The sequence below is a fragment of the Acromyrmex echinatior genome, chromosome 14 (genome assembly GCF_024713525.1).
Source record: "Acromyrmex echinatior isolate Ae372 chromosome 14, ASM2471352v2, whole genome shotgun sequence".
In the NCBI taxonomy this organism is placed as follows: domain Eukaryota; kingdom Metazoa; phylum Arthropoda; class Insecta; order Hymenoptera; family Formicidae; genus Acromyrmex; species Acromyrmex echinatior.
The window spans coordinates 3371004-3396857 of record NC_141865.1 but is presented as its reverse complement, the minus strand read 5'-3'; the positions used below and the strand labels follow the sequence as shown (position 1 = coordinate 3396857).

The 25854-nt window shown below is 32.3% G+C and overlaps 3 protein-coding genes, 1 long non-coding RNA gene and 1 pseudogene across 4 annotated transcripts; 1 reads left to right on the top strand and 4 right to left on the bottom strand.

Annotated features, from left to right (window-relative positions):
* Nucleotides 1-898: 898 nt before the first annotated feature.
* On the bottom strand, nucleotides 899-3746 carry LOC105146696 (actin, muscle). Its single transcript, XM_087413656.1, has 3 exons — nucleotides 3644-3746; nucleotides 2842-2992; nucleotides 899-2571 (listed from the first exon to the last, which is right to left on the bottom strand). Exons 2-3 carry the CDS (start codon nucleotides 2965-2967, stop codon nucleotides 1567-1569), a joined length of 1131 nt encoding a protein of 376 aa, XP_087269782.1. The 5' UTR covers nucleotides 2968-2992; nucleotides 3644-3746; the 3' UTR covers nucleotides 899-1566.
* Nucleotides 3747-3869: 123 nt separating this feature from the next.
* On the bottom strand, nucleotides 3870-5306 carry LOC147907346 (uncharacterized; annotated as a pseudogene).
* On the top strand, nucleotides 4819-15587 carry LOC105146702 (uncharacterized). Its single transcript, XR_015547517.1, has 5 exons — nucleotides 4819-4979; nucleotides 8867-9386; nucleotides 9473-9640; nucleotides 10262-10397; nucleotides 15099-15587. It is a non-coding gene; the product is annotated as an uncharacterized LOC105146702 (long non-coding RNA).
* Nucleotides 6914-11648, bottom strand: LOC105146701 (actin-5, muscle-specific). Its single transcript, XM_011057126.2, has 2 exons — nucleotides 11548-11648; nucleotides 6914-8311 (listed from the first exon to the last, which is right to left on the bottom strand). Exon 2 carries the CDS (start codon nucleotides 8283-8285, stop codon nucleotides 7155-7157), a length of 1131 nt encoding a protein of 376 aa, XP_011055428.2. The 5' UTR covers nucleotides 8286-8311; nucleotides 11548-11648; the 3' UTR covers nucleotides 6914-7154.
* Nucleotides 15229-18100, bottom strand: LOC105146700 (actin-5, muscle-specific). The gene is made up of 2 exons (XM_011057124.2): nucleotides 17944-18100; nucleotides 15229-17122 (listed from the first exon to the last, which is right to left on the bottom strand). Exon 2 carries the CDS (start codon nucleotides 17099-17101, stop codon nucleotides 15971-15973), a length of 1131 nt encoding a protein of 376 aa, XP_011055426.2. The 5' UTR covers nucleotides 17102-17122; nucleotides 17944-18100; the 3' UTR covers nucleotides 15229-15970.
* Nucleotides 18101-25854: the final 7754 nt, after the last annotated feature.

The window sequence follows — 25854 nt, the reverse complement described above, 5'->3', positions numbered from 1 at the left end:
AAGAATACAAAATTGCGGCTTGTTGACAACCGATGCACCAGCACATGAGGGCACTGTTCGGCGGTGAAAAAAAATTACTGTTCAAAAATTGCTGCAGATCGCAATTTTTGAACAATAATTTTTATTTCCAATAGTAATTTTTATTTTCTTGTTGTGCCTTGAGAATGAGTTGATAAACGAAGTGGATATTAGTGAAATAGTAAAGCAAGATTTTATAATTGATATTTGTCTAATTACCCTCCCCCCCTTCCCCATTTTCTTTGGTTTAGGAAATTCGTGTTATATTTATCCTTTTTAAGCGAATTTCTAATTATCATTTTTATACTATAATTAAAAATGTCTATCGCTCCTCGTTTGGCACAGAGAACTCCTTGTCTAGCATATGTTAAAAGTATTAACTTCAAATGCAATTATCTTTTGAACATGCTTGATTACTCCCCCCTCAAAATGATACGTTTATGTATAGAAAATATCATTATTTGCAAATAGTAAAAGCTTCAAACAAATCTTAAGAAAGTTCATTTTGTAATACAACCATAAAAAAAAACTCAAGAATTTAAATAATGTTTTTAAGATCTCATGCAATCATAATATAAATTGTATCGTATCATTAATAAATACAAATGAATTTGCGAATCATCAGTTTGCGCTTTGATTATCTCGAATATACTATTAAAATCCATTTTGTATTCAGGATATTTAAATATATTTCATTTTTCTGAAGGAGCATTGTCATGACTAATCGTTTAAGTGTAAAATGGAAATTCAAATTATATAAGACATTCTATGATCGCACAAAGGTAATGAGTTTCTTCTTTAAAACAGATAATATGTATACGTGCAAAATTACCATTGTAAAATCAACAACAGGATTGTTTATGTAGTTTAAAATATACAGTTATTACATAACATATGATTTTATTATAATTACATTGGTATAAGGTACAATAAGAAGAACGATCCGCTGGGCAACAATGAATAGATGTGGTCGACAATGATCATCCGTATTCTTTATCGATAATTACCTTTACAAATGTCGCAAATGTCACTTATGCAATCATCAGCAAATGAGTGTGTATCTTCATATACACGTACAATACATATGTGATATATGTGTATGTGTGTGATGATCCATGTTGGACCGAGGAAAAGCTTGTTGCTTAGGTTAAGGAAACTATATCAATAAATTAATTAACGTTCGTAAATATACAGTCGTGTTATATAAACTATAAAGAAAGAAATAAAAATAGATATGTAGTTTTAATACAGTTTGGTAAATGTGTAGCATAAAGGCACTTGAATAATCGTCTTATTCTGTTGTCATCTTTTATATCTAATTTTCCCCTATTTCTCTCTCTTTCTTTCCTCTCTCTCTCTCTCCCCACTCTCTTTCTTCATCCTTCTCTTCTTTTTCTCTTCTTTTCTCGCGTTTTTTAATGTTGTAATATAATGTAATAAAGTATTATTGTGTCCATTGAGAAGGAGACAAAGAAGAGATAAAGAAGAATCATGATGAAGGATGAATGTGATTGGTGGATGAACATGATTGATTCTGGACACATGTCTTTAAAAGCACTTGCGGTGGACGATGCCAGGACCAGATTCGTCGTACTCCTGTTTGGAAATCCACATCTGTTGAAACGTGGACAGGGAAGCCAGAATGGAACCACCGATCCATACAGAGTACTTCCTCTCGGGGGGAGCGATAATCTTGATCTTGATGGTTGAGGGCGCAAGGGCGGTGATTTCCTTCTGCATACGATCGGCGATACCGGGGTACATGGTGGTACCACCAGAAAGGACAGTGTTAGCATAAAGATCCTTGCGGATATCAACGTCGCACTTCATGATAGAGTTGTAGACGGTCTCGTGAATACCACAGGATTCCATACCTAAGAAGGAAGGCTGGAAAAGAGCTTCAGGACAACGGAATCTCTCGTTACCAATGGTAATGACCTGACCATCAGGTAACTCGTAGCTTTTCTCAAGGGAGGTACTAGCGGCAGCGGTGGCCATTTCTTGTTCGAAATCCAGAGCGACATAGCAGAGCTTTTCTTTGATGTCGCGGACGATTTCTCGCTCAGCCGTAGTAGTGAAGCTATAGCCTCTTTCGGTGAGGATCTTCATGAGGTAATCAGTAAGATCACGACCAGCCAAGTCCAGACGCAGGATAGCATGGGGAAGAGCGTAACCTTCGTAGATAGGTACGGTGTGGGAGACACCGTCACCGGAGTCTAGGACGATACCAGTGGTACGACCGGAAGCGTATAGGGAAAGAACGGCCTGGATGGCCACATACATGGCTGGGCTATTGAAGGTTTCAAACATAATTTGCGTCATCTTCTCACGATTAGCTTTTGGATTTAAGGGTGCTTCAGTGAGAAGAACAGGATGTTCCTCCGGTGCAACACGCAATTCATTGTAGAAGGTGTGATGCCAGATCTTCTCCATGTCGTCCCAATTAGTAATAATACCATGTTCTATAGGATACTTTAATGTCAATATACCTCTCTTACTTTGCGCCTCGTCGCCAACATAGCTGTCCTTTTGACCCATACCGACCATCACACCCTGTAAACAAATGGAGAATAATCTAGTTAGGAGTGTTTCTTAGTTTGAGTCGAAAGATATTGTGTGTGTGTGTGTGTGTGTGTGTGTGTGTATACACTATCTATCTTTTAAAAATTGTAACATAAAAATACTAGGATAATATACGATACATACATATAATGATATAAAAGATAATATAAGATATGATATAAATATTATTATGTTGTTCATAATATTTAGATTACATTGATGATTGATTTCTTTAAATGAGAATTCAATGTTTTAACCAACCTGATGACGAGGGCGGCCGACGATGCTAGGAAACACAGCACGCGGTGCATCATCCCCTGCGAATCCAGCCTTGCACATACCGGATCCATTGTCCACGACTAGTGCCGCAACATCATCGTCACACATCTTGGTTGGCCGTTACTGTTACTTTCTGCGAATACACACCGCAAAATGCAGAAGAATTTTGAAGGATAAGTTTAAATTCACGATGAATCAACTAATTAATTATTAACTCAATTACAATTTGTATATTTTAATAATTATACCATAAAAAGAAAAGTTATACAGTCATTCTACATTATAATTAATATTTGCAAATATTCAAAATAAATTTAAAAAATATTTATATTTTTTAATGAATGAATTTCAGAATTTTGGTTATGAGAGCTCAAGATGATAGTAGATTTTTTTTTAGCTTTATAACTATTATCGCGTTCACATCCATTTATGCACAATCACTAGATATCACTTTACGTCATATACGGTTACGCAAACCTCACTCAATTCTCAAAGTTCTCCTTGAGAATTTTCGGAAATTATCGGTCTGATCGATGCTTCCCATCAACCATCCTGACACTCGAAAGCTTTGAGCTAAAGCTCTAACTCAGTTTTAACTCAGTACCATTTATTCGAATCACTACAGAACTTATCAACTGATACTAAAGATCCTCGCGATTTTAGCGAAACTTAAAAGAAAAAACTTAGAAGAGATTTTCAGAAATCGGGATTTTCAATGCGCGTGATACCAAGTAGATCGATGTGGTTCGCGATTTTTTAGGAATAATGAGGTATGACGATTTACCGTTTGCTAAGAGTCGAGGGAAAGAGATCGTTTAGGCGACGATCGTTTAGGGTCGCGTATAACGTCGTGCAAGAGGCTGGCGAGAGCGGCAAGTGGCGTGGTACCGGCTCCGTGGGGTCCCTTTATCCATATCGGTCAGCGGCCGAAAATAGCAATCCGCCCCTTACATGGAAATCGGCTGTTCGCGTTAATGTCGGGCTGAGAGCCCGCGCCGCCCATTCTAGTCAAGCTAGTCCTTAGTTCGCCCTAAAGAGAGGAGCAACGGTGGAGAGAGAGAAGAGTGAGAAAGAGAGAAAAGACGCCGAAGCATCTTGCTACGGCGGTGGTGACGACGTCGACGCGGTGGTGACCGACGGCCTCTGGATCCAAATAAGGACTCGTTACGCGACAGGGCCGTCCATTGTTATCGTGGGCCTCGGTGAAGAAATGAAGCTTTAAAGAAAAACAAGGAATAAGATGTGGAAGGGTCGAAAAATAAGCGAGATTCGAATAAAATCTTATAAAACAGGATGTAGTAAAGCTTAATTAAAGAAATAGAGATTCAAGCAAAACAAAAAAAAAATCTATGTTCAAGAAAAGCAAATTTTAAAGAACTAACTCTACTGAAGATCAAGTCTCGAAAAATATGAACTAAAAATATTTAATCTTGAAAGAATAAACTTCAAAATATTGAACTTTTAATATGGAAGAATCGAGATTCTTAAAATATTTTGATTTCGAAAAAGTAAACTTTGCAAGATAATTAGTTCGCTATGATGAGTTAAGAATTTTGAAGCGACATCTTGTGCTATATTTTTTCAAACAAAATTGTGATTTTACAATGCAAAAGACAAATCTTTTTCTTTAGAATGGAGTAACAGGTTTAATTAGCGTATTAATTACCTGAAAAATAAATACTTTCTTTAGTTGTCATTCTTTCATATAGAACAGATATTATTTATTAAATGATCAAGATTGCGCTGCCAAGAATAATAACTCACCAATTCTTGGCGCGTGTTATTAATATTGGCAGCGTTCCCAGAATCCGTTGACATAATATGATATTCAAATATATTAGTAGGAAAGAATACTAGTACAGCTAATGGACAAAACTGCAAATTTGTTATAATTGGCAGGTGCACGGGGCAACTCCCTTGCTTGAGCCATCGTAAAGATCCCCTCTTCTACCTTTCATCGTCGGCTAAGCCGATGCTGATGTTGTTTCGCATTGTCGAGTTTCAACCCCGTAAGGGCGCATCTTTTATTGTTGAACACCTCTCACTCGTCATCGTTACGTTCGTCATCAGGACTTCAGCATGAGTGAAAAGGCTGATCTTCACCAGGGAAAACACTGAAGGTGAATTCTGTTTTTTTTTTACCTCAAAAAAGGAAAAATTAAAAAGTAAAATCTCTTGGGAGGATTTAATTAGAAAGATTATGATCGCATCTATTAAGAAAAATTTAGAATCCTTTTACATTTATCAGTAAAATTTGACTACATATCCGTCATTAATTTATTGAGATCTAAAGACACGAAAGAATTTATAACTACTGTAATTATAGAATAATTTAGCAACAATTAAAGCATTCGCAAGAATTATTTTTTATTCCTCGTATGAGAATATGTAATACAATTAACTTAAACACAATGCAATTACTTTTCTCTAGTTGTATTTCTAACCATATTATATAATAAAATATTATGTTATATTGTTTCTATTGAAGAAATGATATCGCAAAATTGTATCTTGGATTTTAAGCATTCTCAGTGAGATATGATAATGGAATCGATGGCGATTCGACGTCGAAATCATCAAATCAACATCGATGTCGAATCGACATCGATTTCATTGTCATTCTCACTGGGTTGGAAGCAGCCAGATTTGAAATATCTTCGAATGTATTTTATGTAATCTTGATTAAGGTTTACTTTTCATAATATTGTCGTACATAATACGGATGACGTTTGCTACAAAATTAAAAATAATCTGAGTGATAAAGAAGAATACAATTTTCACTTTTATACGATCAATTTTGGGAATTATTTTATTTCTATATTATTTTATCTATTTTTTTGGATACTGAAAGTTATCGCAATAATGACGCAACACTAAAAAAAAATTGATATAAAAATTGGTTAAAATAAAATCTTTATTCATATCGTTACGAAATAGTTGGCAGTTATGATTCAATCATTTAAAAATTATGTAGAGTTATTGATTCAACTCTCTGAATTAATTTTTAATCGAAGCATAATTGACGATTTCTTACAATGTAAATAAGGATTTTATTAATTTTTTTCTGCACTAATTTTTCCTAGAGTGTAGCGTTATTATTATGATAATTTTCAGTTTCCATTAAAGAAGAATACATAAGAAAATGTAGAAATAAAACGATCCCCGGGTTGCGAAAAAAATTGTCCCTCCTTTGGAGAAACTTATAGTTGCATTATAATTGTGATTTTAATTTTAAATCAAATTTCTAACATATTAATAAAAAGTAATATTGATAATTATACTACTTTTGTGAAGAGACCGACGAGAAAACAAGTTACGAGGTATATGATACACGTCTTTATTTTGAGCCGTTGCATTATATACGTATACGAACATAAAAACAAAAGTTCCGCGCATCCATCTTTGCACCACTAAACTCATATCTGCGAGGGCGCTAATGCTACTTTTACTTTAATTTTTATCTACAATCCAATAATAATTATAATAAATATATTTTTTATTTTGATCATGCAATATATACAACAACGTGCATTACATGCATATTAATTATGCACAAATTTCAAATCCTATAAATCCTATTTTCATGCTTATTGTTAGTATAATTTTATATCGTTATGCAATGACATTTTAAAACTTTAATAAGCAGATTTTTATGAAAAAGAATGTTTTTAATGACTTTATTTCTTTCGTGGAATCCTAGCCATCAATTATATATTTATGATTTACAAAGCATATAAGTGTGTACTTTCACGTTTAAAATAGTTTTATACATCTCAATTTTATCGACAGTAAATAGAAATTTAAAGAAAGAATTAAAAAAGATTCATTTAGATTAAGAAAGTAATAGATTATTTTTGTTATTAAATTAATTAAATGATTAATTTATTTAAGTAATAAGCCAAAGGTTTATATAAATTGGTTTATATAAATAAAAAGTAAAATATATCCTCTTTACACATACACACGCACGCGCGCGTATTAATTCAGTTAAATATTGCTAATCAGTATTTGTGCAAATATGAGGGTTGAAGAATGAAAATTACGAATTGCTCGATTGTAAGAGAGAATATAAGATTGATTTATTCCATAGACGTAAACTTATATACAAAAGATGACGTATATGCTCGTATAATAGTTGTTGATAAAAGACTTGCCGCCACGGACCAATTACGACAACAGAATATTTGACTAACGGAGACCCAACTAGACGAAGCGATGCGGCAGTGAACGGTACAACTTAGGGAAAGGTAGCAATAATAACAATAATAATAGTGAATAGCATCGAGCGTAATTGCTTAGAAGCACTTGCGGTGGACGATGCCAGGGCCAGATTCGTCGTACTCCTGTTTGGAAATCCACATCTGTTGGAAGGTGGACAGAGAAGCCAAAATGGAACCACCGATCCATACGGAGTACTTCCTCTCAGGAGGAGCGATGATCTTGATCTTGATGGTCGAGGGCGCGAGAGCGGTGATTTCCTTCTGCATACGATCGGCGATACCGGGGTACATGGTAGTACCACCAGAGAGGACATTATTGGCGTAGAGATCCTTACGGATATCGACGTCGCACTTCATGATGGAATTATAGACGGTTTCGTGAATACCGCAAGATTCCATACCCAAGAAGGAAGGTTGGAAGAGAGCCTCTGGTGTGCGGAACCTCTCGTTACCGATGGTGATGACTTGACCATCGGGCAACTCGTAGCTCTTTTCGAGAGAGGTGCTGGCAGCAGCGGTGGCCATTTCCTGTTCGAAGTCCAGAGCGACATAACATAGCTTTTCCTTGATATCGCGGACGATTTCTCGCTCAGCCGTGGTGGTGAAGCTGTAGCCTCTCTCGGTGAGGATCTTCATGAGATAATCAGTAAGATCGCGACCAGCCAAGTCCAGACGGAGGATGGCATGAGGAAGGGCGTAACCTTCGTAGATAGGTACGGTGTGAGAGACACCGTCACCGGAGTCTAGGACGATACCGGTGGTACGACCGGAAGCGTATAGGGAAAGGACAGCCTGAATGGCGACGTACATGGCCGGGCTGTTGAAGGTTTCGAACATGATTTGCGTCATCTTTTCGCGATTAGCTTTCGGGTTGAGGGGCGCTTCAGTGAGGAGGACAGGGTGTTCCTCTGGAGCGACACGTAATTCGTTGTAGAAAGTGTGATGCCAGATCTTCTCCATGTCATCCCAATTGGTGATGATACCGTGCTCGATCGGGTATTTCAATGTCAGAATACCTCTTTTGCTCTGGGCTTCGTCACCTACGTAGCTGTCCTTTTGACCCATACCGACCATCACTCCCTGATGGCGAGGTCGACCAACAATTGAGGGGAAGACGGCGCGAGGAGCGTCGTCTCCGGCGAAGCCGGCTTTACACATGCCGGAGCCATTGTCTACGACCAGGGCAGCTACTTCGTCGTCGCACATTGTTGTTTTTCTTTGATTTTAACACTCTGTAACACAAATTGTAACGTCTCTTACTCTGTAATTTGTAATTTTTGTATATCAATTCTGAACAATAATCATTTATACTGGTTGTCATTATATTAATATAGTTTTGTTAACAGAAATTATTGTTATATTATCATTTTCTGTAAATATTTACATTATTTATCGCTAACATATTCTCATTCGATAGAATAATAGTTAGAATTTTATGAAGTTAACAATAAATTATAAGTAAATTATAATTGTTATAACTTAAAATGTTATTCTAGTATCACACATGATTCCATTGCATAAACAATAATAAGATAGAAAAATAAATTAAGATAAAAACTAAAAATAGTTTTTTTCATAAAATCACATCTTTTTTCCTGTAATATTTTCTCTTGAACAAAAAATAAAATTACACACGTGTAATTAATAAAATATCAATTAAATAATTCTGCTACAGTTATTCAATTCTTTGCGAATAAAAGTTTTAAATTATTGTATTATTTAATAGCAAGAGAAAATAGTATAAGCATTAAAAATAATAACTTGATCTAATTACAGTTTAATTGCAGGTCTTTTCAAGACTTTTCTGGAGTAACTTGCATAATTTTTTACGCGAATAAAATATTCAGATTATTTTAAAGTTTGGAGTTCAAAATTAAGAAGCGATAGAAATTATTTGTAAAAAAGTATTCATACATTTGATGATAGTCGAGCGAATTTCGATAAAGCTAGTCCCCGGTGAGCGTTGTGCGAAGCCAGAATTGACCTAGTTGCCTATAAAGCGGTAGGCAAAGCGGTCCCGACGTCGCGGCGCTATTTTTGCCTGGCGCGTCGCTAACTTTAGATGTACGGCCGACGGACGCTCCCTAATAAGTTCAAGCGACGATTATGGTGGCCGATGCTACCACTACCGCCGCCGCAGCCGACGATGACGACGGATAAAACATAACGTCCCGCCGCGAGGCAACGCCGAGCATGCCAAAATTATGCCTGCCTGAAGAAAAGGACCAAAACGCGATCGCGCGGCCGAAGACCTCGACTATGCAACTATGAGCCCAATCACGAAGAGACGTCATTCGTTCCACGTTCGTATGTATTCGCGACTTTTATGACCGACACTGGTAATGTTAGTTTAACGCTAATGTCAACTTGTACCTCATCAGTTGTAATTCTAGATTTTAGAAAGAGCTTAAGAGAGGCGGTCGAGCCATGTTTAAAGTTAAGCGACGTTGAGGGAGGATCCTTAGAGAAATGAGTATAATTTTAGGAACCAACTGAGAAGACAGTTGAGGGAGCAATCCACAGAAGACGAGTCCTTTTATGGTCATCGAACGATTCGCGAAGTAATATAGTATATATTCATAATTTTACTGATTAAACATTTTTTTAGCAAAAGTAAATGAAATGTTAAAATGTTTTAATTTTTGTAAAATAATTTCTATATTTTTTAAATTTAGATGATATTTCGATTTTTTTTCTATAGATTATCAGGAATTTCTATCCCGATATTTTGGAATTATATTAAGTTATGAAAGCCTAAATTTTAAAGTTTCTATTATTTATTAAAAATTCTTCTTTTTACACATATTTTATTAGCTAATCTTGCTTATATTTCAATTTTTTTATTTATTAAATCTTGCAAGGATAATTTATCAAGGCTAATTACATTAAAATAATTTATCTTAACAAAATTTATGGCTTATATAACAGTCATTTTTTAAGTATCATTTAATATTATTAAAATGTAGATATAAATATTATAAATATTAATAAAATTTAATTAACAAGAACTTTTAACATTCTTTTAGAATATTATTATATCTTCAGATATTATATGACAACTAATGTTTCTAAAATTAATACGTTAAGTTAAGCGTATTGTTAGAATGCTATATTCGCAGATTAATATTAATTTGTTGCAAATAGGATACTCGTTTCCTGCTCATAATTTTTATGAAACGTAGATGTACAAAAATGATGACTATAATGAATGCGAGCAACTTGACGATACGCCAAGAAGCAATCTCAACTGATACAGTGATCGCTGAGAACTTGAACTTCTTCCGAGGATTCAATAATGGGTCGAAGAACTTTTTTGAGGCAAGTAGTATATTAAATAAAAACTAATGAAATATGTAGGAATTATACGAATATTTTTTTAACAATTTTAAATTTAATTTATATATATAAATATAATTTATATCGATTAAAAAATCAAAGTAAAAAAGTAATAAAAGACAAAGAAGAACGAACATGTAATAAAATATATGAAAATATGAATAATTTAAAAATGTTTCTGTTAACAAACTGAATCTTTCAAGTAAATATGAAAACGGAAAATATATTTGAAAAATATGTTTGATACTTGAAAATATATTTGACGTTATGATACGTCTCTTAATCCATTTTACTAATTAAAATTTAAATATTATTTTAACTAAAGAAAAAATTGTGTTTGTAGTTTATAATTACAAATAAATTAAAAAACAAGTAGATTTTTGTTTGCAGGTTGTTTGTTATTAAATTTAATTTAATTTAATTTAATAATAAATAAATATAACTTTAAAAGGAGAGTACTTTCATGTTTTCGCAATCATTTGTTGTATGGAATTGTTGTATTTTCACATTTTCTTGTATATTTTTCTTCATGGAATCCGAAAATTATATAATAATAATGCTATACTCCAAGAAAAATTGATACATTGAAATAAAGAATAAAATCATCACTCATTATATTCTTATATAATTATGAAATCACTATTGTTATATATGTATATACTTCAATCATTTAAAAATTAATTTAAAGTTATCGATCCAACTCTCTAAATTAGTTTGTAATGATGTGAATAAGAATTTCATTAACTCTTTTTTAAAGTATCAGTTTTTTCTTGAGTATAGCGTCATTATTATGATAATTTTCGGATTTCAGAAATTTTCGGGTTTGAAGAAAAATACATGCATGAAAAAATGTAGAAATGAAACGATCCCGAAATGGTCGCAAAAAAAGTTATGTCCTCCTTTTGATTAAACGTAAGTTAAGATAATAGTGAAACTGTTACTCTGTATTGCTGGTTATCTCGAATAATCCTAATGGTTCAGCAGCTTATCACTTTCATTCGCTTATAATCACCATAACACGCGGACGTCTTTTGATGAGATCGCGAAAGCAAGCAGAAAACGATTGTGTTCTCCGAGAGAAAGGGAGGAACTCAGCAATGGAATGGAAATTCGTGATACTATGTCTACGTACCGTGCACGGGACAGAGGTGGAGCGGCGTCTGTACCTCGACGACGTCGCGACGTCAATTATATGCTCTCGTTTGGACGCCCCCGCATTTTCGTGGGATGGTGCTTGCTCGACAGGCACGAAAAAGGCATCGCCTCGCGAGGCGTCGCGACGCTCGCCGAACTAGGCGGCCGCAGCCCCTAAGCGGACCGAGGAATATGCTTCATTACTTTGGAAATACCACGCGACGCGTTCCAACTTTGCATTGAGATACCGATCGTTTCGATTAATTAATTCAAACCAGTTAATTTTTCCGAGACTTCCAATCTACATGTGTCATTTTACAAATATCAGTTAAATACGTTAAAGTTAACTGCCATTTGTGAGAGTCAATCTCACATTAAGTAGTACCTTTATTGTTCATCTTCTTTTCTTTTTCTTTCTCTCTTACTTTCTTTTTCTCTGAATAAAATCCTATATGTAAAAATATTGATTTTAATAGACTTTATTTTATAAAAAAATTTTCTACGAAATATTCTTTGTCAAATTCACGCATATACACGCAATGCACGCAATATACATGCCAATCTTTTTTATCTTCTTTTTTAAAACACAATTCTTTTTGTAGATCACACGACATGAATAAATTCTCATATTAACATATTTCTCGATCCTAATTATTTTTGCTTAAAACTGTAATAGATTCAATCATTGCAGAATTATCATTTCCTAAAATTAAAATAAATATCTAGATCAGATATCAACGAGAAAAAATAAAAAAAAATCTGTGATAGAAGTGAGAATCACGTTCCTATGGAACTTAAGTTAACAGAAATATTTTGAGATTATGCGATGCGACGGAAATAAATTTCTTCAGCTTTTATCGCGGACATTTTCGTTCCTAAAGCTTTTTGCCTTTTGCCTTCTTCCCTCTTTACAACCGTTTTATCGACAATTATTTCTTGCTATGTGTTTCCTGTTTCTTCCGAAGTTCGTTAACTTTTATCTCAGACATAAAACAAAAAACCGAAGCAAAAAAACAAGATGTAAAAAATAACAAAAGCAAGAAATAGGAAACAAAAAGCACATTGTAGAATAACCATATATTGTATAATAAATATCAATAGAACGTTTAAAAACATCTACGAAAGACTTATATAGACAATAATTAATGAAAAAATACATGAAAAAATAATTTTTGGTAGTCAGAAGCAGATTCGTATGATTCTGCATCTTGCAAATTCGGAAATAATGACAACATGAATTGGCAAAAACTTTCCAATAATTGCGCTAAGATGATTCGCCATAATATAATAGTTTTGTCAGAATAAAAGACGATGGATAAAATAGGTCGATTTTATAACTTTTTTTATTAAAAACCAAAGAAAACACTTAAAAATAGAACACTTCAGAAATTTTAAATCTCACAATGCGAAATCAATATGATATAATTAAAAAAGGTAATTTCTTATTTAAAGAATTTTAAGTCTCATTAGATATGTACACTGTTAGAAATGCTTCCTTTACACATAAATAAAGCTCGTGGTTATGAACAAAATTAAAAGTAATGAATGATTTAACTGAAAATTAAGTTAAAGTAGTTATTTAAATATAATAAACGTGTACATTAAAGTTCATAAATTTTCATGAAAAATACATGTACATGTACGCAAATATATTTTTCAGTTATAAATACATTAAATTTAATGTAATATCGTGAAATTAAGTTCAAATTGTATAATTTAAAAGTATATTATAATAAATTTCATGAAATTTTTAACAATGTACATGTAAAGTTTTGAGAATGTTAAAACGATAAACCACCACAGGAATCCCATCAGAGATGCGTTAGATCTTTTTAAGATACAGACTTTCGCCTACTAGAGCACTATTATTACTATCTTTGTATCATAATTTATAGTATAGCGTAAATTCATTCGTTATTATCAGAATCTGAAGAGGCTTCGACATAAAATACATTATTTAAATGGTCATCAGGAATATATCGAATATAAGTACGAGATCATTTCAATTTAAAAAAGTATAATATCAATTTCTCGTCATTCAAAATCAATTAAGCATTTTTTATATATTAATAAAAATGCTTCTAATCTATCAGCTATAACAACTCATTCAGCGGATGAATAAAAGTGTTCAGTGACCCAAAAGACATGAGAATACAAGTAACTTTTGTTACTTTGGAAGTAAAAATCGGCCTATTTTACTCACCCTCCTTTCTAAATGGTATATTCGTGAAAAATTAAATAAATACAACTTGAAGTGTAAATATTTCATATTTCGAGAATATAATGAATTAGAAACCAGCATTAATAAATTGAAGAAAGAAATCAGGACACATTATCTCATTAATTAATTATTTTTAAATATTTGACGAACACTTTTGAAAGACAGTTTCATATTTATTTCAAAATTCTGTTCGTTTGACTCTAAAATTTTTAGTCATGATAAATGTATAATACTTCATATTGCAATATTTCTATATTATAATTTAGGAATAATGTGCATTTTTATGAACATAATTATATTTTTTAAATACAGCTAAAATATAATTTTTCCCAATTATTGAATAATTTCTTTTCAAATTTAATTTGGTAAATATGTCGTTTAAGAATTGTCATATTGTTATTGTTATGCTGAAACTACATATATGTCGAAATTAATATAACAAACAGTTATCAAATTTTAAAAAAGACAGAGTTCCATCTGTTCTTATAAATATATTCGCCGCGTATACACGGATATATTTACAAAAACAGTTGTAGAAACTCTGATAATTACACATTAAAAATTTTATAGATTTTATAGATTTAGTAAGATTTCGTCATATAATTTTATAAATAATGTCCTATCGGGGAAGCAAAAATACTATTAGATACTCACTACTATAGTGAAAGAAGACAAGATGTAACAGTGCGCTTAATGCGTATTGCGCATATTCTTCTTACGTCATGATCAGCCAATCAAATGCTAGTCATTCAAATACTAGCCAATAAAATGCTAGCATAACCTTTGGTTGAACACTTTGTCTTCTTCTTCTACCAGACTCTCGAGAAAAAGAAAAAAAATAAGAAGAAAAGAAGAAAAAAAAATAAATTATGTATTGATAATTTTTGAATTTAAAATGTATCTTGTATCAGGCCAAGGTTACTCATCGCGACTATAATATGTATAACGATAATAGTTATTTTAAAATAAAACGCAGGCTACTACTTCGCCGCGATTGAAGACAAATTTGGATACAAGATGCAAAAACACGTTAGCATAATGTTATAATGCAAATTTATTTACTACAGCGATTATTAAATAATATTTGAGACTGTTGTGAAATGCATAAGCAAATTTCTCTTTTCTCTTAATGTTTAATTCATTAAAAAAATAAGGAGGATTAATTTAAAAATTGAAGACTTCACGTACTCTTGATATATTTAGAACTTCTTTATATATATATTTCTATTCATGCATTTTCTTATTTTCAATCAAATGTTTGCTTTCAATAAGCTCTCAAATAAAAAGTTAAAAATTTACGTACTATTATATAGTAATATATTTCACAGGTAAAAACTTGAAGAGGAAGTTTCAAGTACTATTTAGTGAGAAGTAGAACAATGTAGAGGAATTGCAGAAATAAAGCTAAAGTTTACGGGAGGTAATAAAAAAGTTCACGTAGTAAAAACAATAGTGATATTATATGATATAATGTGTATTTGAATTCACTTTGACATCGTATAACAATATATAATAACATAATGTATAATATTTACAAAATAAATTAAAATATAGAAGTACATTGGTAGATACTTAGTTGCTTCGATTAGCAAACTAGACGTAATCAATATGTAGTACGTATTAAGAGAGGGTCGATTTCTCGAATGTTGATGAGAAACGCTCACGTGACAGTGAAAAAAGCCCAGCTTTCCCGAAGTAGTCTCAAGATCGTTGCCAAGCGTAATTCCGAGGTTTCTGCCTGTTCTTATATCTGCCCAGAAGATTTCATTCGTGGATCAAAAGATGCACTTGATAGCATCCATCTACATTTATATATACGAAGATCCTTTCCAATGCTTGATAACATCCAAGGCTACCGTAAGAAAAGTCCTGAGACGAGAGCCAATCTCGCCAACCACTACCTCGGCCATGATGATAACATTAAGTGAGCAATGATGGTACCGAGCGCAGTTTTACAAAAAATTGCGGCGTTGAAGATGATAACCAGGTCGCCGTTATTTGTGCAAAAATGATGAACGAAACCGTGACGATGATTCCATGAGATCTGATAAGGACCGAGAGACGATGATAATGCTCTGATATTTTCTTATAGCAGCTTGATTGCTCGGGCCAGAATTGCATGTTATTTGTGTGTTCTTCCCGAGATGCAAACGTGTTTTTTTGAAAATTACGCTGTTGCATCAATCGTGTAATGATGCGTTTAGAAGCATTTGCGATGGACAATGCCAGGACCAGATTCGTCATACTCTTGTTTGGAAATCCACATCTGCTGGAAGGTGGACAGAGAAGCCAGAATGGAACCACCGATCCATACGGAGTACTTCCTCTCAGGAGGAGCGATGATCTTGATCTTGATGGTCGAGGGCGCGAGAGCGGTGATTTCCTTCTGCATACGATCGGCGATACCGGGGTACATGGTAGTACCACCAGAGAGGACATTATTGGCGTAGAGATCCTTACGGATATCGACGTCGCACTTCATGATGGAATTATAGACGGTTTCGTGAATACCGCAAGATTCCATACCCAAGAAGGAAGGTTGGAAGAGAGCCTCTGGTGTGCGGAACCTCTCGTTACCGATGGTGATGACTTGACCATCGGGCAACTCGTAGCTCTTCTCGAGAGAGGTACTGGCAGCAGCGGTGGCCATTTCCTGTTCGAAGTCCAGAGCGACATAACATAGCTTTTCCTTGATATCGCGGACGATTTCTCGCTCAGCCGTGGTGGTGAAGCTGTAGCCTCTCTCGGTGAGGATCTTCATGAGATAATCAGTAAGATCGCGACCAGCCAAGTCCAGACGGAGGATGGCATGAGGAAGGGCGTAACCTTCGTAGATAGGTACGGTGTGAGAGACACCGTCACCGGAGTCTAGGACGATACCGGTGGTACGACCGGAAGCGTATAGAGAAAGGACGGCCTGGATGGCGACGTACATGGCCGGGCTGTTGAAGGTTTCGAACATGATCTGCGTCATCTTTTCGCGATTAGCTTTTGGGTTGAGGGGCGCTTCAGTGAGGAGGACAGGGTGTTCCTCTGGTGCGACGCGCAATTCGTTGTAGAAAGTATGATGCCAGATCTTCTCCATGTCATCCCAGTTAGTGATGATACCATGCTCGATCGGGTATTTTAGTGTTAGGATACCTCTTTTGCTCTGGGCCTCGTCACCCACGTAGCTGTCTTTCTGACCCATACCGACCATCACTCCCTGATGGCGAGGTCGACCAACGATCGAGGGGAATACGGCGCGGGGAGCGTCGTCTCCGGCGAAGCCGGCCTTGCACATGCCGGAACCATTATCTACGACGAGGGCTGCTACTTCGTCATCACACATTTTGCTGCTGCTTTAGTTTTTCTGTAAAAAAAATTTATTCGATTAAGTTAGGATTCGATTATATCGAATTACAAACTAGTTTTCTCTTGATTTTTCCGAGTATAATTGAAATAATAAATTTTTTTTATCAATTCCACTTAATTTGTGTGTAATTCTATTTATTTTCGTTCGAACATATTTTCAAAAAATTATAAGCAGATATATAATTGTATCTGGTTAAGCTAGCTGATTCAATATTTAAATTGACTATTTTAACTATTTTAGAATTTTCAAAGATATCAAGTAATTAAATTTAAAAAAATAATAATAATATTTCCGATAAAATAATAATCTTTACTTTTTAAAAACAATTAATTCATACTGTTTTAATTTTTGATATTTTTCGGAATACACTCTAAATTATATTTATTTTGATTAAAATATTGATTAAAATATTGATGTTATCCTTTTATTATAATTAAGATATCAAATCCTAGTTATTTTATAAAAAAAACCAATTTGTATTGACCAATACTATAATATTTAAATAATTGACTATTACATTTCCTCTAGTATAACATACAGAGTCTTTTGCAAGAATTTTTCTATTGTGCTACATACAATGACACAACGTTGTTATAGTCAATGCTTTAATTCACTTTAGAATCAATCCATTTTTTTTCCCAACTTTGATCGCATTACAGAATTAATTTTTAAATCGAACCCTTTGATTTATACACTGACACGTTTCTGTTTTTTCCTTTTTAGAATCTCTTGTCGACACTTAACTTTTGTAATCGCGCGTAAATTTTCAAGATGTCGAGCAAGCACAGAAAGGAACGTTTCGCGGATATGTTACTAACCGTGAGGGTGAGCTGTGAATCGACGGGCGGCTGAGGAGTGGCTGAGGCTCGAGGGCGTCGCGACGCCAGATATAACGTCTGTGGCGCGATACGCGATGCTACCGAAGATGGGCACGCGAGACGCCTCGAGGGCTAGCCAGCGATGCTGCCCACGCCTAACACGCCGATGGCACGCGAGTGGTGGTACACGGACCAGGAAGCCCGGATGGCCACGACATCGCTTGGTTTGAGAGACGCCTTTGGGTGAAAACGGCGGCGACGCCGTTCGCGCGTCGCGACGCGACGCATCGTTCCTAGTCATCGTCGTCATTCTTCTTTCTTCCCTTCTCTTTCCTTCATCTTTCTCTTGTTCACGTTCTCTTAGAAATCCCTGCGGGCAGTAAATATCTCCTAATCTAGACGCGGGTTGCCATCACCGTTGCTACAGTTAACAGTTCTTCATCTGCCGCAGCTCATAAGAGATTGTCTATTTTTAATCTCGAAATAGATCTTTAATTGAATATTATACAGAGTAAGGAGGTTTTAAAAATTGCAGTATTCGATTTTTTTAGAAGGATTTAAAATAATACAATACTTTTTTCCATTGCGATCTCATCACTGTGTTACAGTTGAGATCACATTTTTTTAATTTCAGTTTATATGAAAACGTTGTAAAATTTATATTACATTAAAAATTACAAAATACAATTAAAGAAGATTATACAGAAATATATACTCATTTTAAATGAGATATGGCATATAAAATAAACTTTACGAATCTTATGGATCTAATTGATTGTTCAGCAACTTAATTTTTAGAAAAAAGTATTTTAATATTAAGTAATTAAAAAATATATATATATATTACATGTATATAAATAGTAGTGTATATAATTCATGTAATCTTCATCATCTTATATTTTATTTCATCTTTTTCTTCTTTTTTCGGCTTCTCGTAGTCATTCTCGTTGCCGAAGATGCTTTTGGCATATGTCGGAAATCCCCGACGCCTCGCGGCGCTCCTGAAAATATCCACTCATGGCCAAATCAGGGTATTAACGCGGGACGATGTACTCCTCGGAAGACAAAGTATTTTAATGCTCAACAAATTCGTTACAAAAGAATATTTACACACACACATACACACACACACACATACACACACACACACACAGAGAGAGAGAGAGAGAGAGAGAGAGAGAGAGAGAAAACTACTCGTTTGCGTTGCAAATTCCTAATTTTCTTTAATTTTTGTCGCAATCTTTTCCTGTGATCGATAAAGCATTTGAACAACACAGTCAACTCACCACCTACGTGGCCATGACTGTGCCCTCAAGTATTTGGACAAATTGCCAATTGGCAATTTAATTTATTCGTATAATAAAACGTTGCATGCGCTCCTCACATAATAATTCATTGTTAAAACGAGAAAAAAAATAAAACGTGAGAGGAAACAGAGCTAAGAATAAATCTCAACGAATCATTTAATTGTTGTTCAATTTAATTTGCTCGAATAGAAAACTCGTGAAACTCATCAACTTCTCAGATAAAGCCGTAATTCTGAGAAACATAATTGTGAAAGAACAGTTTGTTTTCTTAATTTGATACTTTCATTCATTAGTTTTATTTTTTTACATAAAATATTAATAAAAAATTATTGGTAATTTAATCTATGTTGCTTGAATGTAATGTTCACACCTCTGTACAATATTCAATTATTGATTAATAGCAGTTCTAAAATTCAATTAATCTTTACAAGACGGGAGCGCCATTATAAAATGCTATTCTAGTTTTCATGTTGTAATTTCTATGCTTATCGTTAATACTCGTTCTGCTAGACTCTTAATACTAAAATTAACTGGTAGGTTAACTGGTAAGTTATCATGTTACGCTACATAAAAGCTTGCAAATAAAAGCTTGTATCTCATCTTTATGTACTAATAAGCCTTATTCATGCTTCATCATTTGTATATTGTTCTGTATACAATACACGCTTTATTTGATTTATCGTTTCCATACATTCTCAAAATTTTATTATATATAGTTTTCAATTATTATTTGTTTTTCAACGTCAAAAAAGTTCTTTGTGTTTCACAAAAATATATTTTTTTGATAGTCAAACCGCAATGATAGATCTGCTATTTTGAATTTCTAATTATGAATATCAAATTGCAGTGAATCTATAAACCCTTTATAACAAATTTTTAGGAGATTGTTTTTAAATATTGCCAGACGGAAAACCATTACAGTGGTACTGATACAATGTCATACTTTAAAGCAAACAGTGTGAGTATAATGAATTATAATAAATCTTACTTAAGGAAAAGGCGCAAGATTTAAAAAAAAAAAGATCCCATCATCTTTAAAGATTAAATACCAATATGAAATAATATTTGTTCATAATAAATTTATTCTTCTATCAACGATGATTTTATTGAAAAATATTTCAAAGACTAAATCTAAATTATTTTCAAAATTCTTATTAAATATGCCATTCTATTTTTGTCATAAATAGCTAAAAACAATTTCAATGCGCGCAAGTTTAAATATATTTCAAGGAACATCGATTTCTCTTTTAAATCTGACAAGCAGATTGTCTGGATCATTGAACCGTTTTAGAAAATCATATAAAATGTTATATAACTTTATATCTAGAACCTTTGTAAAATCTAGTACAGCCTTGTGTTCGTTGAAACAAATTCATTCAACAGTTCAATGAATTACACGACAAAAATATTGGAAACAATGAAATAAACATGTATTATCTTTCATATATATAATTGAATTTGAATAAAATCTCGTAAAATTATGAGAAATCATATATGTAATTTTTAAAAATGATTTATTTACAAAATATATCTAAATATATTCCTTAAATTCTCTCTCTCTCTCTCTCTCTCTCTCTCTCTCTCTCTCTCTCTCTCTCTAGATCTAGCTATCTATCTATCTATCTAAATTATATATACAAGATGTTCGAAATTTGAGTATTAAATATCATATAACAAGGAAGTTATTGAAAAAATAAATTATAAAAATATTTATCATTTACCGTTTAAAATAGTAATTTTTAATAAAGATTTAAAATTGCCTGAGTATAAACTACGGTTAAATTTAAATGTAATTAACCAAAATTATAAATTTAATCTAATTTTATTGTTAAATACATTATAGTTTTTAAATTATATTTTTAAATAGATTATATATTTTTTTTAGATTAGTTCTAAAATCGTAATGTCTAGGTAATTTACAAATGGCTATATAATTATAGATTACAATTAAATTTTAAATTGTATTTCGAAACTATTGCTTGTAACTTTATGTTTGTAATCGTATAATTAGTAATAATATATAATTAGCTAATTTTCTTTATGTTTTAAAAATTACTGCTCGGAACGATAAGTGACAAACATGTATATATTTTTACAGCATATTTTTTCGAAAGCTTTTTTTGCTGTGGTATTTTAATTTGCGAATTTTGGCACATCCTATATATATACGCACGCACGCACGCACGCACGCACGCACGCACAGGGTGTTTGGAAAATAATGATAATAACTTGCGCATACGGGCAGAATGGATTAAACTGAAAAGAAAAGTCCTTTACCATTCTACGATTTTAGCAATAATTAGTTAATAAAATATTAATTGCTAAAAATTGTCGAAAATTGGTCTTCAATAATTTTTTACTTATATATTATATTATAATTATTATATTTATATATATAACTTTATAGAAAAATTGTAATAGACAAAAATTGTTTATTTTCTTCTTATAGAACTCTAAGAATTTTTTCAGAATTTTTTATCAACTTTTGAAGACAGCGTTTTCTTATTTTTACCAACATAAGAAAATACGTTATTAAAAAATTCTGAAAAAATTCTCAGAACTTTATGAGAAGAAAATAAATAATTTTTTGTCTCTTACAGTGTTTTTGTAAAGTTGATAGTATTTGAGTAAAAAATTATTAAAGACCAATTTCGGCAATTTTATTTTTAGCAATTAATATCTTATTAACTATTGCTATAATCGTAAAATGGTAGAGGACTTTTCTTCTCAGTTTAATCCATTCTGCTCCTATGCGAAAGATTTATCATTACTTTAGAAACATGTATGTGTGTATGTGTGCGTGCGCGTGTGTGTGTATACAGGGTGAGCCATTAGAATGCGGACAAAATTTAATTCAATTTTGTCCGGATTCTAATAGCTCATCTTGTATATATAATTTAGAGAAAAGAAAAAGAGAGGAAATTAACATTAAAAAAATATAGTTTTCAATTAAATTAAAGTAAGTTATTGTCATCAAACGTGCAAATTTATTTTTTAATATTTCATTTTATATGTATAGCAGAATAAAAAACCTTAACTTCACATGAATTCTATTTCCATAAAATATGTTAAGCTTCAGTATAATGATAAGTATTTTTCCATAATTCTTTTAGGTAGTGCTTTATTGGTCAAACTCAACTAATAGTAGATAAAATATTCTCTGTAGCTTGATACTCATAATCGCTCTTATATTTAAAATCAATACAATCTTAAGATGTGATGAGTAAATCACAGGACCGTATTTAGCATATCTTACGACATTGCTTAAGACGGTCTTGAAATAAGAATCGACTATGAATACCGCGGTTAGCTTTTTTATAGACGGATCGTAGTTTTATTATGGGTTTGTATTTTTATAGGCAGATAAAAATTTTACGACGATTATCTATATCTTAACAAAGAGAGAATATTTAAGCCTGCAACCTGAACAAACATTTAACCGACTGAGATCTATGGTTAATTTATTTTACGACATTCTTGACATTGAGTATCCTGGAGTCCTCAATGTCATTAACATTGTATGTACGTTCTTTTGCTATATTATAGAACCTGATGCTTCAATTAATTTATTTTTAATTGAGAATGCATACATAAGTGATAACTGACAGAATACGCGTTCCAGTTGTTTTAAGTTACAAGTAATATTTTTCGCAAATTTATTTACAGTTTTTCGGCACATTAACGTGCTTCTAATATGATATCGGATTAAACATCAAAACTATTAAAATTTGCTTGTCAATTTAATTTAATTTGTGATGTTATTCCAGTAGTTTAATTGCGTTTGTAAGTCCGGTAAACCAATTCGGCGCACAATTCAAATATCTACAAATGTGGTATATATGCATATGTACACACACACATATATATATATATATAATTCATATTGAATTATTTAAAGCATTAAAGATCTAGCTTCGACCATTAATAATTCTTACTTATTTACATTACGGTCTTAATAAATTATTTATTATTTAATATATTTATTAAATTTAATTATATTTAATAGTATAAAAACGTTTCACAGTCTTCATCACAGTTTGATATAACATAAAATTATATATAATTTAAAATTTACAGTCTAACAGTTCATGTAATTTTACCAGACAGTCTTCTGACAAAAAATAAAATGATTGGAGAGATTTTAATATATCAGGTCCACCAATAGATGTAAGCAATCAATTATGTAAAATTTTATAACTATAAATTTTTGTTTAACGACAAGAATCACATCTTTCATATATTATATTACTAAAATAATGTTCAATAAAAATAGAGATTTTAAGGTTTAAAGTTGTTTTAAATTTAAATTTCGTTCATTTTTGATAAAGATATATTGTAGATATAACTTTGAGTTAACAAAATACCGCTGGACTATTTGAACCATCTAATATTAGTATTTTATATTCATATTTGATACTAAAACAGTATATCACAAATAGCATTATTGCATGCATATACAAAATAACTATCTAACTTCTAAAGCTATTTCGTAAGGCACGTTCCACTTAACGTTCTCAATGCTCATGAAATCATTTTATCCTTGCTGTTAATCGAAAGTTAAATAAAGATGATACTCGATACTCGAGCGTTGCAAATGTAAGCGTTCGAAATGAAATGTGCTCATAGCCATCAATTTTTAATTTCGCGCTTTTCAAGTCGCGATGAATCTCCTGCCTAGCGATTTGAAAAGAAAACAGGTGGAAAAAGATAGTTTTCAATCAAGTGATCTTCTTTTTCATATATATTTATACAAAATATTAAAATTAGCAAAAATAGTTTCATTATATTATATTAGATGTTGGAATTAATTCGTAGCGTTTTACAAGTGATGGGAAGTACTTTCATTAATGTATTTTTTAATGCTCATGTGAAATAAATAACATTCTTTCATTAAAAAACGCTACGAATTAATTCCAACACCTAATAGTAATATAATAGTTTTATTATATTTTTTTCTATATATTGGGTGTTGGAATTAATTCGTAGCGTTTTACAAGTGATGGGAAGTACTTTCATTAATGTATTTTTTAATGCTCATGTGAAATAAATAACATTCTTTCATTAAAAAACGCTACGAATTAATTCCAACACCTAATATATTGGCCCATCTTTCTAAAATGAATTAAGATTAAATATTAATTTATTTCAAAGTTTAATATTATGTTGGAAAAGTCGCAAAATTATTACTAAAATGTCTTCTATTGATCTTTGGATGAATAAATATAAAAATAAAAATATTTCATTAAATTATTATTACTTATAAATGCTACTTTTTCTAGTGTTTCGTTTGTTTTATATTATAAATATTTTATATTATAAAGATCTTATCATTTATAATATTTCTATTTCTTATTATTTTCGTAAAATTAATTTATCTTATTTTTAATTATTATGTTGAAGAATATAAATTTCAATTAAGGATACACAAGTAGATTCAAGAATTTGTTTTGATGAGATCAAATTTTAAAGATTGATCAATTTTTAAAAATAACATATTATTTTTATCAAAAATAGATTTAAATTTTTAAACAAGACATGTTCGAGAAAATTTTTAATACATTCTAATTTTTGAAAAAAAAAAATTACGTTTGTCTTTTAGATTCAGAGCTGTGGAATTTTGCAACTTAAGACACACTGAATGTACATCTACCTTCGAAATTTTGTTTGTAATAGTGAGCAAATTTTTTATTCCATGCTCGTATCGGTTAGCCCTTGAATCGGTATCGAGTCCAGAACCTCGACTTGAAGAAGTGTCGCCGATGAAGCGGAAAGAATCGGAGGACAACGACCACTCGTTCTCTCAAGCCCAGAATGTGAAACTGGTCAGAAAAAGAAAATATATACATACATGTATAAATATATATTTTTATTGGACATTATTAAAGCCAGTAAAATAGCTAAGCGAGTTCTGGATCACTATGTGTTAGTGCGTATTCATATATGCGATGTGTATGTGTATATAAGAGATCAAGGGGGGAGGGAGTAGACCATAGACGCTAGGTCTGAAGGGAGGGGCAGTGGAAAAGGATTTTGTTCTTTTTCTCTTCCACCCGTTGCGTTCTCTTGTCCCCTCCCTTCCATCCATTGTAATATGCAGTTCTTTCTCCTCTCGTTGCGATCTTATACTTATCATCTTATCTATCTTCGCGCTCTCTCTCTCTCTCTCTTTCTTTTTCTCGTTGTAGTCTCTCCCACGTTCTCTTCTTTTCTCGCATGCGATTTTGTTAAATAAATATGGTACTTATTTTACGATTTTTTAATGATGTGACTTAGCAATGTGATTTTAAGGGGATCCTAAAGTCGTCTGTATTACCGAATAAACCGAACAATTTTTGTATAATAATTACTTTTTTCTCTTTTACTGATTCGAAAATCCTTTTCCAGGATTAAAGTAATACGTATTTACAAGGTAAAGTCTATGCTGAGAATGACAAAAAAATTTCGAAATTGAGATTTTTATCATTTCTTTGTCCAATATGGCGTTCCAGAGCTGTCACATCATGATATTTGCTTTATACAAAAGCTATGTAATCTGTACTTACAAAATAACTGGTAAAAAATTGTTCATGCATAAATATATATAAATATGTATAAACATACATAA